At 46.1% G+C, this 13,183-nt stretch overlaps 3 protein-coding genes across 3 annotated transcripts in view; all 3 read left to right on the top strand.

Annotated features, from left to right (window-relative positions):
* The window catches only part of LOC119556125 (centrosomal protein of 162 kDa), a 31,449-nt gene extending 23,861 nt beyond the window's left edge, over positions 1-7,588 (top strand). Inside the window, exons 2-7 of the mRNA XM_037868011.1 lie at positions 1,698-2,331; positions 2,897-3,110; positions 3,180-3,853; positions 5,643-5,833; positions 5,903-6,055; positions 6,216-7,588. Coding sequence (XP_037723939.1) covers positions 1,698-2,331; positions 2,897-3,110; positions 3,180-3,853; positions 5,643-5,833; positions 5,903-6,055; positions 6,216-6,341 — 1,992 coding nt within the window. The 3' untranslated portion in view covers positions 6,342-7,588. The remainder of the gene's footprint in view (positions 1-1,697; positions 2,332-2,896; positions 3,111-3,179; positions 3,854-5,642; positions 5,834-5,902; positions 6,056-6,215) is intronic.
* LOC119556127 lies at positions 7,588-9,010 on the top strand. Its single transcript, XM_037868014.1, has one exon. It carries the CDS (start codon positions 7,666-7,668, stop codon positions 8,749-8,751), a length of 1,086 nt encoding a protein of 361 aa, XP_037723942.1. The 5' UTR covers positions 7,588-7,665; the 3' UTR covers positions 8,752-9,010.
* A 1,241-nt stretch (positions 9,011-10,251) lies between these two features.
* LOC119557795 (trichohyalin) lies at positions 10,252-12,805 on the top strand. The gene is made up of 2 exons (XM_037870698.1): positions 10,252-12,392; positions 12,451-12,805. The coding sequence occupies exons 1-2, from the start codon at positions 10,336-10,338 to the stop codon at positions 12,500-12,502; spliced, it is 2,109 nt and encodes a 702-aa protein (XP_037726626.1). The 5' UTR covers positions 10,252-10,335; the 3' UTR covers positions 12,503-12,805.
* Positions 12,806-13,183: the final 378 nt, after the last annotated feature.

Genomic DNA, 13,183 nt, shown 5'->3' on the forward strand with positions numbered 1-13,183 from the left:
TGAAAGCGAGAGTGGGCCGCAATGTCAGTTGCTGGCGGGTAAATGCCGAAAAAAGCAACTTAAAATCGATGCATACACAACACTAACACACACACTTGGCCACGAGTACAGTGGGACAATGGGCGATGGTGGGCGGAGTGGGCGGGGCACGAACTTTCTTTCTTCTCCAATATTTTGCTGCTTTTTTCGAGTGTCAAGTGCATTGTTGTTGCTGCTGCCGCTGCTGCACGCCCACATCATCCCAATTATCTTCTTACGGTTACGGCCAACCACGATGCCCATAGTGCCACTTGACAGTCGATAACGTTTGACGAGGGTTGCGGCTGCGCACAGTGGGCCAAAACAGACCTAGCCCAGTTCGTTGCCTAAGTCTTTCGTTTTCAAAACATTGAATTTAATTTAAATGCAATTAATTAGAAAATAGGTTGATGTTCATATTTTTATCTATAATACATTTTGTTTAAAATATTGTATAACTTCATTATGATAAGATTTGTTAAAAATATTATCCGTATTATTTAATATTTAGCATTTATTGCAATAAATTTAGGAAAGTATTGTTAAAATAGTATATAACATAAAAGAAAAACATTGTTATTAAATTGTGTTGTAAAAGGTGTTGGCTCAAAGATGTTATTTTTAAGTTCGTTGCCTAAGTCTTTTGTTTTCAAAACGTTGAATTTAATTTAAATGTAATTAATTAGCACAAATGTTTACTGTATATATTTTTCTTTAATACATTTTATTAAAATATTGTATACCTTCATTATGATAAGTATTGTTAAAAATATTTTCCATAATATTAAATATTTTGCATTTATTGTAATAAATTTAGGACAGTATTGTTAAAAAAGTATGTAAAATAAAAGAAGAAAATGTCATCAAACTGTGCTTTAAAACATTTTGGCTTAAAGATTTTACTTTTAAGTTCGTTTCCTAAGTCTTTTGTCTTGCATATAAGTTTCTTATGATCTAATTTAGTTAACTTTTTGTTATTAATAAGTAATTAACTTAAAATGCTAATAAATATGCTATAAATTTATTATAGTTAGAAGAACAATAAATGTTTCATTTCCGAACTGAACACAATTTTTTGCCCAAAAAATTACCAATTAACCCACTGTGCGGCGGGACATGAAGTTGTCACTGCGGTGTGTGTTTCTAACTGGCTTTGTTTTTCCACTGGCCTACTCAGCTCACCTATCCCTCTGCAGAGGATGATGGCGGCAGAGAAAGAAACCGCTTTGCGGACGACAAATATTAAGTATTATTATTATTCCCGCAACGTGCACCTTCACGCCTTTTTTGTGGCTCATTACCGTTAAGCTGCCACACCCCGGAGGAGTAGCAAGTCCCCCAGCACTTTCACATGTCCCCGTGGCCCCGACTCATCGAACCTCTTCATCTTTCACGGAGTCTGTAAATGAGATGTTAAGTTTGGGCCTTTAAATTTGCAAGGGAAAAACGTACCTTCTTTTTGTGGGTTGGGGGTACTTTTGGAATGCTTTTCTCAATAAGAGTTTAGGAGCTGACAAAAAAAAACGACTCCAGGTATTTTCTCCTTTCGCCAGTACCAACATGTATTCACAATTAAGATTTATTCTATAACTATGTCAAACTATCACTACATTAATCATAATTATATCAATGAAAAATCATAGCTAATTCTTAAACCTTGTTGTATGTTTCGTCTGCAGATGGAGGAGATCACCGAGGCGGAGGCTGACGCGCCAGCTCATCCATCTGGCCATTCGGTTAGGAGTTCACCTGGCAGACAGTCAAGGGTTCACTCCTACAGCCAGCCCATCAGGCCGATGGCCAGCTACTGCGAGAAGGCAGTGGGCAGCTCACCCAAGCATCTGGTCAGCACTTTGAGCTCGCCCATCGAGCAGATCGCCTGCAGTGTGTCCCGGGAGCATGCGCTCAAGCTGGAGATCGAGCAGCTGCAGGAGCGGCTTAAGGACACCGAGGAGCGGCTGGCCTCGGTGCGCCTGCAGAGCGACTCGCTGTCGCAGACGCAACGTGCCCTCCGGGAGCACAATGGCCGGCTGCAGGAGGAGTCCGAGATGCTCAAGCTGGACGTGCAGCATCTCAATGAGTGTGCCAATGTCCTGCGGGCGGAACTGCAGGCGGCGCGCAGGGATCGCAGTGAGGCGCTCCAGCTGCAGCGCTCCCTGCGCGAGGAACTCGAGGAGGCGCACCAGGAGCGGCGGCGCACTGGCGAGGGCAAGGAGAAGGACGCCCGCGTCATCCAAGACCTGCAGCGCCAGTGTCGCGAGATGGAGCGGATACTCATGCGCAAGCATCCGGACTCGGTGTCCGCCCTGATAGGTGCGTTCGGGTTAGCCCAGTATATTTTAAAAGAATTTGAGAATATAACGTACATTGAATAGTTACAAGAAAGCTTGTAGGGGTGCTATTAATGAGATCATTTTAATTCTGATTGTCTTATATATGTTTAAATTAGAAATTAACAAATTAATCTAATAGAACAAGATATATTAGGCACCATAAAATAAATTTGTTTTTAATCTCCAGAGTTACTAGAATGCTTATAGGTTTACTAACTACTTAAATCAAAGATAAACGCAACCGAATCTTTGTGTCTTAAACCTCTAATAATTTGTAATGTGGTAAATTATATATAAGGTACTATTTCATTTTAACTCTGATCGTATGATACACATTTTAATGAAAACTGAACAGTGTTCAGTGAACACGTTTTAAGCCTCATAACAATTTTAAATGCTTTTAAATGTGGTAAATGATATATAACTATAATCAGAAATATTAACTACCATTTATTAGTATATTATTTAAGTAATTTTTTTAAAATATCCATATTAATTTAGTAAAATGTAATCATAACTTGGTGCTTGTTAATAATATCCCTTAGTGGCTTCCAAGAGTCCGGGGATGTGTCCGCTAAACGACCAGGAGAACGTGAACAGCCGCAAGCTGCTGGAGCAGCGCATCGCCCAGCTGGAATCGGATGCCAAGGAGCAGGATCGCAAGGCGCAACAGATTCTGGCCAATGTCCAGGCGCGCTTCAACTCGGTGCAGGCCAAATACGAGACGCACATTGCGGACCTGGAGACGCAGGTTCTGAGGTGGGTTCTATATATCGTCTGGTTCGCAAGACGTTTACTAACTTGTTTTTACAATTTTCAACTCCTTAGCCTCCAGGAGATCAACACCAAGCTGAACGAGCAGATCGAATCTCAAGTGCGCACACTAGATCGCTATATGCAAAAGCGAGCGGATAGATACTACAACAATTGCACCCAAACGGAGCCATTGCAGCATGATGAACCGGTGGGCAGTGGAGTGAATCCGGGCGGAGCATCTACCGTCAGCTCGACCACGATGGGCACCCAAACCCAGGCGGCGAATGGAACGCGGGATCACAGCACCAACACCATTGGCTGCCCATCGCCGGCGCTCATTTGCCAGCAACAGCACCTCCACCAGCCGCATGTCCACCTCCATGGTCATCCACATGCCCATGCCCCATCCGCCAGCAGCAGCACCAGCAGCACGGCCAATTCCACGCCAAACACGTCGCGTCCGAACTCGAAGCAAAGTGGTGGTCAGCGGCGTTCGCCCCTGGTCACCGCCGGTCCCTCCAAGCTGCCCATCTCACAGTCGGACTCCACGCTCTCGCTGCTCAGCCATGGCGGCATGGGATCCAAGGAGGAGGCCCAGTTGCTCAGCTCCGTGAGGAGTATGCGCGTCGATTTGGCCATTAAGAACAAGGCAATGCAGCGACTCACGCGGGAATTGGACGAATGCAAGAAGACCATACGGAAGCTGCAGCGGGACAGGGAGGGTAGTGGCTCTACCAGCCAGGCAGGTGAGCATCTAGGCCCCGCCAATCAATCGAAATCCACCTCCACATCCACATCCAAATCCAAATCCACAAGCAAATTTAAAAACCCATCTCATAGCCCCTCTCTAATTTTGGTTGTGTTTGTGTCACTCGGTCGCCGATGGATGGCTGGTAATTTATGGACTTTCTCTGCCCGGTCAGCACGTACACTTGGTAGTTCCCCACTCCTCCCATACCCGCCTCCACCTGAACCCCCTCCGCCCGCTGGAGACCCCGCTGCCCACTTCGCTTCTAGAGACGGCAAATAAATTGCTGGAATAAATCATTGTACGGCTGTCGACGCTGTCGGCCTTTTGACCACTTTTTGCACTCGTTTCAAACGGCAATTGCAGCGCAACTAAGCGGCTAAGCGGCCGTCGGCCAATGGCCAAGACAAACACGTTTCGGCCGGGCCAAGACGTCTTAACCCTCTGAGCATCGTGGGTTACATGAGGTTCTCCGAAAAGAGCTCTGTTTTGAGTTATATGCATTTACATAAAGGTTCCACATTTTAGATCTTAGTGTATTGGATTAAATAATGAGATAGAAGCAATCAAGTAAAGGTTATAGAATTCAGATCTTAGTGTGTTTAACAGAATTATTTTAGTTGTTTGTACTTGCCCCTATGTTTCAAAGGTTATACTATTTTCGAAATTTTGGATTTATTTTTATCTATTCATATCACTTCATATTTAATAACGAAAACGAAAAAAAGGGTATTTATATTGTTTAGGCATTAATTATCCGATCTTTCAGATATATGATAAAGTTGTCCGATTGTTTTTTTTAAATTTTATTCGAATTCTAAAATATTTACAGAATTAATACTAATGGAAATACCAAGAGTAGAAGTTAATATGTCATAATCATTTAGAAATCTTCAGTTCCATATTTTAAATTAAAAAAAAGTGCCTTGCTAGGGTTAAGGCAAGCGGCCAAAATGAAACTGAATCCACAGAGTCGCAGTTGGGGACACCGACGGAGCAGCGATACATGTGGAGACATGGAGCCATGTGAGCAGGAGGGCGGGGCGGTGTTTGAGACCCCATCTCGGGCACTTGGTTATGTCACCTGTTTATTTACCTTTTGTCGATTCGGATTTGAATTTCTTGTTGCTATTGCTGTGTGGCTGTGGGGCCATCGAAAAAGAAAATTCGAAAGCGAAAGTCAAAGTCAAAGACGCGGGTTTGTTTTGGCGGCGGGTCGCTGGACTGGATGGACGCTGCTGGTGATCGACTTGGGTTGGATCAGGTCTTCTGTGCGGCCCCACCTCTTCTTTCTTCCCCCCCCCCCCCCCCCCCCCCATCTCTCCCAGCCCCCCTCTAAATGGACGTTTTATAATGCCATGACTTGTTAGCCGCCACTGCCGTTGGCCAAAAAAGCTCAACGAGGTTTTTATTACTTCTTTTTCTGCGCTTGTGATTTGTGATTTTTTTTTCGTCGTATTTCTGTGTATTTTGATGGGCTGTGCGGTTTTTGTGTGGCTAATTAATGAGCCGTCGCTCCGTCAAATTTGTTTTGTTAATAATTGTAAATGCCAAAAGCGGACGACGGCAACCGTATAAATAGCATCATCAGCGAATGTTTTAATTTGGTACGCGCGTGTAAGAAATGTAAATCGCTCTTCATAACTTTTGGATTATGCAATATGCTTTCTGTGAAAATTTCTTATAAAATTTGACCACACAAAGCTCAATGAACCCCGAATTAGCTTACATAATTATATATACCTATTAATTGTATTAAATGTATGATGTTTTTGTGTGTATTGCAGGTAGTAAACTGGATCTTAGGTCCCAGGCAAGCGGAGGATCCCTGCAGAGGCGCTCCAGTGGCTACGATCATCATCACCACAGTGACCACATTCCGGCGGCCACCGAAAGTCAGGCTCTGAAGGAGGCCCAAAACAAGTACCGTCTGCTGGAGGCCGACTATAAAACGCTTCATGACAAGCGGCTGCAGGATGTGAGTGTTTGCACCAACTTTGAATGAAAGTAACCAGACTGGAGTTAAACTTTTATGTGGAATTTTCAGCTGAAGACTCTGCAGAGTGCCCATGAAAGGGAACTGGCCTCCTGCAACGAGACAGTGCGAATCCTGCAGCAGCGCCTCAATGAGCGGGAGGAGGCCCTGACCACCCAGAAGCGGCGCAAAGTGCCCGTGGACTACTATGCGCTGAAGGCCAAGGTAAAGAAGCCATTTCTTTAAAACTACCTGAACCAATCAAGATCTCATTTCAAGTTCAAGAATATCAAGAACAATACAAGTAGAGGTTTGGTTGTTCAAAGTGCAATCATCTTTTATGAACCTGCTAACTAATTTGTTTTACTTGAACCTCTTTTTTAAGGTATCCCTTTTGGAGAGGAGACATTCGGAGCGGGAGGAACGACTTCATATGCTGGTAGAGGCCCTCAGCAAGGGACGGCTCAACGGTGCTCTCGAGGATCTGATGCAGGAGAACAACAACAAGTAGTGGAGTTCGAAGGGTTTAGGTTACTATATAAGACACATTGCCATGTTCAATGCCAGCCAATTCGACTAGAGTCCGTCTAAGCAGAATAACATCCAATGATAAATGATAAAAACAATTTTAGCCAGAACAACAAACAGGGGTTGGAAACTGGGTGTCCCGTGTCTTGCTGCCGGGTTGGATTGTGGCTCCAAAAATGAAACTCTAACTGACGCTTCTGCGATTTTCTCAAACCAAATTCAAATGTGTTCAAAATGGAAACAATAAGTATAGCGACAAGTGATCAGTTAGCCAACAACTTTTATATAGGTTTAAGATCTTTCCGAACAAAAGCCGCAATCTAATCTGGCACTCAAGGCCCTTGGTTCACCCAAGGATATTTAAAAGGTTAAAGTTATTGTAGTTCTTAGAGCAGAAAGTATTTTAAATATCAGTGTTTTGATGTAGAAATTGAATGGTTCAAACAAACAAAAACGTTCACACAACTTAGAGAGAGATAGCGATAGGGGTGTGAAAGAGAGCGAGACGGTTGCATCTTGGAAATGAAAGAGAGATGTCTTGGCAAATGAAAGTTGTACTAGAAATAAGTATTTTATGTATATAGAATATCGAAGTACAGAAATTCGAAGCGATCTCAACTTGAATATTATATATTTGATTTAGACAAAGAGTGCTTTAGGGGCACAATTAATTTTACCCACGTAACAGTCGATTTTTTTTACCTAACCCAATTATTGTGCGTTTAAGATAGAAAACTTTGAAAAAGTTAAAAAAGCTAAGAACCAGGGACCGTAAATAAAAAGTATTTATGTTGTTTCCGTAAAGAAAATCCTCCAAACATAGTATAGCTTACCTATATAAATAACAATTAAATCAGTCTGCTACGTTTTCGACCACCTATACAGAAAAATAAATATATTTCAACATGCGGGGATATACTGGCGGCTCTATCGGAAGTCATTCATTTTCTATTGATTTCTCATAGAGTGGACAGTATTTCCCAGTGAATTCTATTTTTAAGCAAAACAAAGCTCACCCAGTAATTATTATAGATAACTTTTGTTAATGTTGATATTCTTATTGGATATTTAAGGGAACACTTAACCATAATGATTACCGGGTGAGTTTTCTAAACAATTACGGTCCCTGCTAAGGACCGAAAAGAATGTAATAGATCTCCCATAAATATTATAACCCAAGCAGGCGGACAACTAAGACAAAAAACCAAATAAAAATTCACAGTATTCCAATACACACCCGTGTTCCATATGATATATATAGCCAAAAAAGAAAGACTCCCAAGCCCGATCTCTTTTTTTCGTTGGATATGTTTGACCCGCTTCGGTTTGCCTACGGTGGTTCCTTCACTTCCCGAGCATCTAGTTTCTCGGTGCTGCACCACCGACGAGTCGCACCATGTCGCTACAGGCTGTACCTTCAACGCCTGCAACGAGCCACCAGTTTGGTGGACCAGCGACCACCGCTGCTGAATACCAAGACCCAGGGCGGATTCAATGTCCTGCAGCAGGATGCCCGCAGCTTTCTGGATCGGACCAATGAAAACGTGCGCCTGCTAATGAATCTGGCGAAGATTAAGCGAACTGGCGGCATCATTGACTCCATGGAAGCTCCACCGGTCGTCCCCACATCGGCTCTTCCCCTGATGCTGCAAAGGCTGGACTTGGTGGAGCATCAGAATCTGTTATTGGGTCGCCGGCTGATGAGGATCCAGGGACGCAAGCGTACTACGAGCCATCGAAAATGGCCCAAACGGCCATCGCTAACGAGTACTGCCGGGTGTCCCAGTGTGATGACCAATCGATCGGTTCTGGCAGATAGTGAGGTGTTCACCAAGTACAATGGCTGGGATCTGGATCTGCCCACCGACAACTTCGAGCTGATGCGACTACTCCGGCCCAGAATTGTGCTGCATTTCGGGCTGATGGACGGCAGGCCATTGGGCCAGGTGGTGGTGCAGCTGTACACAGAGGCTGCGCCGCTGGTGGTGCTGCAGTTCGTCCGCACCTGTCTGGCCCAGAGGTCGCACGAGTTCGCCGTGCGCCGGATCTTTCCGCATCTCTGGCTGGAGGGCTATCTCCTGGGCAGCTGCAAGAGCCCGGCGCGCTCTATGCCCTCCCTGAAGGATCCCATGGAGTTCGATACGCGCGTGGTGAATCACGGGCGCTTCGGTTGCGTTTTGTCCTGCGCCAAGGAGTACTGCGTCCGTGGATTCCCCGGTGGGGCCATCAATTTCAGCATTAGCTTTAAGCGCCTGCCGGTGGCCAAGGGTCAGCGCGTGGGTTTCGGACGGGTGATACGCGGCGACAAGGTCATCGAGGCCATGGAGGCCCATGGCACCAAAAATGGCAAGATCAGCCGGCCATTGCTCATCACCCACTGCGATGCGCTGTAGCAAAAAACATCGGGTTTTTGGGATACTTCTGGTCTTAATCGGCAGAGAACTTCATCTGATATTGGATGATACTCTGCGGGGTGAAACCAGAAGTCTTCCAGAGGCTCCTTGAATGATTATGGCCACTGAAGACCCAAAGAAGCTGAAGGAAATCAGTGGGATTACCGATTTACTGTCCTAAGCACCAAAGTTACTTGTGAAAAACACACATTTCCGTTTAAATGTTTTTAGTTCTGATCCCCAAAAGATATCCCTTTTAACCCCCTCTAATAATAAAACAAACTGCATTTGCTTCAACGTTTGATTAGAGGTACGAGTACAATTTATTTGGTATTTGATTAGGCATACGAATGGAGGGATAACTACCGATGATTCGGGCAATCCCCATTACCGAACTTTATAATCATATGTGCTTCTTGTATCGTGCATTTCAGCATATGGTTTAGTATAGATTCTAGTTTTCCATGTGGGATTAGTGCAGAAGTTGCATACATATATACGAGTAGCTTGTGGTTAGACGAAAAAGAGAAGCTGCTCAAATCTTTTAGCTCCATGACAATACGATCCCAAACAACAGCAACATTTAACTGGCTAAGTTTAACAGTGATTACGTTTAGATTATTGGACTACGGATACAATATATATCATATTGGTTAATGCGAATACGATGCAGATATAACGATATAACGATATAAGGAGACTGTTTTGGTTACTACGCAGATGATGCTTAGCTAAGCGATATTCTTAGGGCGGCTGGGTGGGCGAACTCCATTTGCTCGGATTTCTCAGAGTGATCCAAAGATGGTTCCAATTTTTTTTTAGATCCAGTCCTTTTTGGCCGCCGGTTCCGAGGCAAACCGGGATTTCGGGGACCACTCCTTTCTCGATTATCTGGGCAACTGACAGCTCTGCGAGCTGGTAACCCCTGCTTTTATACCCAAAGTGGACTCACGGCCATGTTCGGGACAACCGGGACACAGTTGCCAAGTCGATGGGCAATTTTACGCCCTGATGGCCATCTAAGGCGCCACAGGAGTAGCCCCAATTATTGGATTGGCTCCTTTGCTCGTTGCACTCTAATTTGATTTTGATTGAATTGCGCTTATCGCAGTTGTGCACTCGCTTCGAGAGGAAAAGGAGTTTAATATCCTCTTATATGTACATGAATTGACGTCACGAGTAAACACTTAACGAGCCCCGCAAATCTATTCCCTATTTTATGTATTGTTTATATACAAGTACATACCCCTTGTATGACGTCACGGTCTTAGTTCAATTTTCATTCATAAGAAATTGGTACACTCGAATGGACAGCGGTGGCGTCTGCGCCACTTGGTGGTGCAGTGGTGCACATGTGCGATAAGCGGAATTCAATCAATCAGCTCGGTAAATTGCGTAGCAGGAAGTGCCAGCGTGGGCGGATTGGCCATTAAGTTCTAGGCCGGATTCCGCTATAAAAGCGGTCACAATTCTCTAGGACAGTCATTCCAGTTGCGCAGACTGCTGGTGAAACAGCAGCGGACTGAATCTTCGATCTTCTTCTTGTGTACCTGACGACCAAGCACCACCGCCGAACCACTCAAGATGATGAGGTTCCGGCTCAGCGTTCTGCTCCTGCTCCTCCAACTTGGCTGCCTGACCTTGGCATTGACCAACAACAGGCTCTCCCGCGGCGACACCTCGGGCAGTTCCACCTGCAAGGATAAAATTCGCCGCCTGGATGAGTACGATGAGCACATGGTCTACAGACAAGCCTCGGATGAGACACAGAGAGGAGTGCCCATTGAGTCGATAGCCCGCGATGATCGTAAGAACGAGAGGCACGAGGAAACGAGAGTCAGGTTGGACTCATCGGTGCGCCTTGAACCCCGTGAAGCTCGTGAGCAGCGAGTGGAGCGACGAGAAGTTCGGGAGGAGCGAACAGAGCCTCGTGAATCTCGGGACCAACGAGTAGAGCGACTTGATACCCGTGAGGAACGAGAAGAGCGGCGTGATGCTCTTGAGAATCGAGTGGAGCGACGTGAAGCTCGTGAGGAACGAGTAGATCGACGAGATGCTCGTGAAGAACGAGTAGAGCGACTCGATACCCGGAAGGAGCGAGAGGAACGTGATGGTCGTGAAAATCGATTGGAGCGACGTGAAGCTCGTGAGGAACGAGTAGATCGACGTGATGCTCGTGAGGGACAAGTACAGCGACTGGATACCCGTGATAATCGAGTAGACCAACGAGATTCTCGTGAGGGACGAGTTGAGCCACGTGAAACGCGAGAAGAACGCGTAGAGCGACTTGATACCCGTGAGAAACGAGTTGAGCGACGTGATGCTCGTGAGAACCGAGTAGAGCGACGTGATACTCGTAAGGAACGAGTAGAGCGTAGTGATACTCGTATTGAACAAGTAGAGCGACTTGATACCCGTGAGAATCGAGTAGACCGACGTGATGCTCGAGTAGAGCGACGTGAAGAACGAGTAGACCGCCGAGAATCTCGTGAAGAAGTGGTGGATCAACGTCAGGAGAGAGAACTGAGCAGGCGACAGGATGAATCTCGACGGGAAGCAGACAATGAGAGGCGCGATGAACGCCTTGTAGAGCGCGAAATATCCAGGCGTGAAGATTACGAGAATCGTCGTGACGACAGAGCTAACGTAGAGAGGGAACTCTCCAGACGCATGGAACGAGAATCTGAGCAGCGCAATGAACGAGTGAATCTGCAACAAACAGACAGCGAAATTCGTGAGCGAGTGGAACAATCAGAAGAACGCCGAGTCGAGCCAGACTTCTCCAAGCGCGAAGAGCGAGTGAATCGCGTGCGATTTGAAATTCGGCGAGTGGACGATGTCAGGGATCAGCGAGAAAATTCTCGGCGAAGCGAAGACCTCCGTCGGGAGGATCATGTCTCAGCCAGGCGTGAGGAGCGAGAGGAAAACCGCAGGGAGCAGCGCCTCGACACACAAAACCTGCGACGAGAGGAACCAGAAGTCCTTCGTCGAGAAGAGCGTGAATCCTTCCGTCGAATGGAACGCAATGAGCGACAGAACGCTCGTGATGTAGATCGAAGGGTTGAACTTGAAGGAGACAGGCGATCGGAAAGGCGTAGCGAAGAACGGCGAGAAGAAAGGGAAATGCTTCCCAAGGACGAACGCATCTCAGCCCGACGAGAACCTCGTGAAGCTCGCGATGAAAGAATTAAACTACGGTCAGAGAGGGATAATCTGAGAAGGGAAGATCGCGAGAATTCCCGACGAGTGGAACGAAGAGAAGAGCTAGAAGTTGAACGACGAGAAGATCGAGAGCAGCGAGAAGAAGAAGCCACTCGTCGAGACGAGCGCGCTAACCTTCGAGGAGAACGTGTAGGTTTCCAAAGACTTGAAGTTGTATCTCAACAAAGGGAGGATCTTAATCTGCGAAGAGAACAGCGCGAAGTTGAACGGCGTGAGGGTGTGGAAATCTTCCATCGAACAGATCGCGAGCTTTCCAGACGAGAGATTCGTGAGCCCTTGGAGGAGCGTATTCTTCTCACCACCCAGGTGAAGACCAAGGGCTGGTTAAGCTACGGCAAACGAGAACTACTAATGACCGGACAGGTCCTCCTCCTGGCCGCTCTCTACAAGAAATCCACGGCCAGTGGCAAGGGACTTGGGTAAGCATTTCCTGGTATTGACTGGCGAAAAAACTTCACTAATCAACTCTTTTTCTAGCCATGCTTTGAGTGAGCAGATTCAGGGCTACCTGCAGGCCATTGGCTGCTAGGCTGTACAAAGGAAATGGAGCCTCCCTTTCCCGAAACTGAACGCCCCTGGAAAAGCAAATTGATATGGATTAAGGTAAAACGGCCACACGACCTCCCGGAAAATGCAAAAGGACCCGAAAGCGAGCGACGAGCAGAAGGATGGGATGGGATGCTCTGTCTGAGCATTGTACAATTTAATCCAACTGTTACTGTAACCAAAAAAACCGAACCCCCTAACCACCCACTGTTATAGCCAGCAAGAGCATAACGAAAATATATGATGGGATGCTCGAGTAGCCGAGCATCTGCAAACTGCATTGCAATCCGTGAGTTTCGATTCCCGGCGAGCGGTTGAGGTGGGTCATCCCCCCCCCCCAGGATAATTGGAGCATTCGCATCCGAGAGACCGCAACTGTCCACTCACATGGCTGGGCATCCTTGGGATGGCCGGGATCCTTGAGGCAGCCGCACACATACCCACCGAGCCTTTCAGTACACCTACCTCCTTTTGAATGCCACAGAAACCGAAACCGAAGCTGAAAGGCAAAATTATTATTGCGATTTTCCATGCAGTTTGCCTTCGTCCTTGCAGCATTGCTCCTGAATATCCTTACTGCCTCCGTGTTTGAGTGTGTGCCTGCGTATCGAGGCTGATAAATTTCGCACATATTAGATGTTGGTCTGGTCTATTCATCTTTTTG

Source organism: Drosophila subpulchrella, chromosome X (assembly GCF_014743375.2).
Source record: "Drosophila subpulchrella strain 33 F10 #4 breed RU33 chromosome X, RU_Dsub_v1.1 Primary Assembly, whole genome shotgun sequence".
NCBI classification, from domain to species: Eukaryota; Metazoa; Arthropoda; class Insecta; order Diptera; family Drosophilidae; genus Drosophila; species Drosophila subpulchrella.

Coding starts and splice junctions, on each gene's coding strand:
- LOC119556127 (XM_037868014.1), top strand. CDS start 7,666: ATGTTTGACCCGCTTCGGTTTGCCTACGGTGGTTCCTTCACTTCCCGA.
- LOC119557795 (XM_037870698.1), top strand. CDS start 10,336: ATGATGAGGTTCCGGCTCAGCGTTCTGCTCCTGCTCCTCCAACTTGGC. Junction 12,393..12,450: donor GCCAGTGGCAAGGGACTTGG/GTAAGCATTTCC, acceptor CTCTTTTTCTAG/CCATGCTTTGAGTGAGCAGA.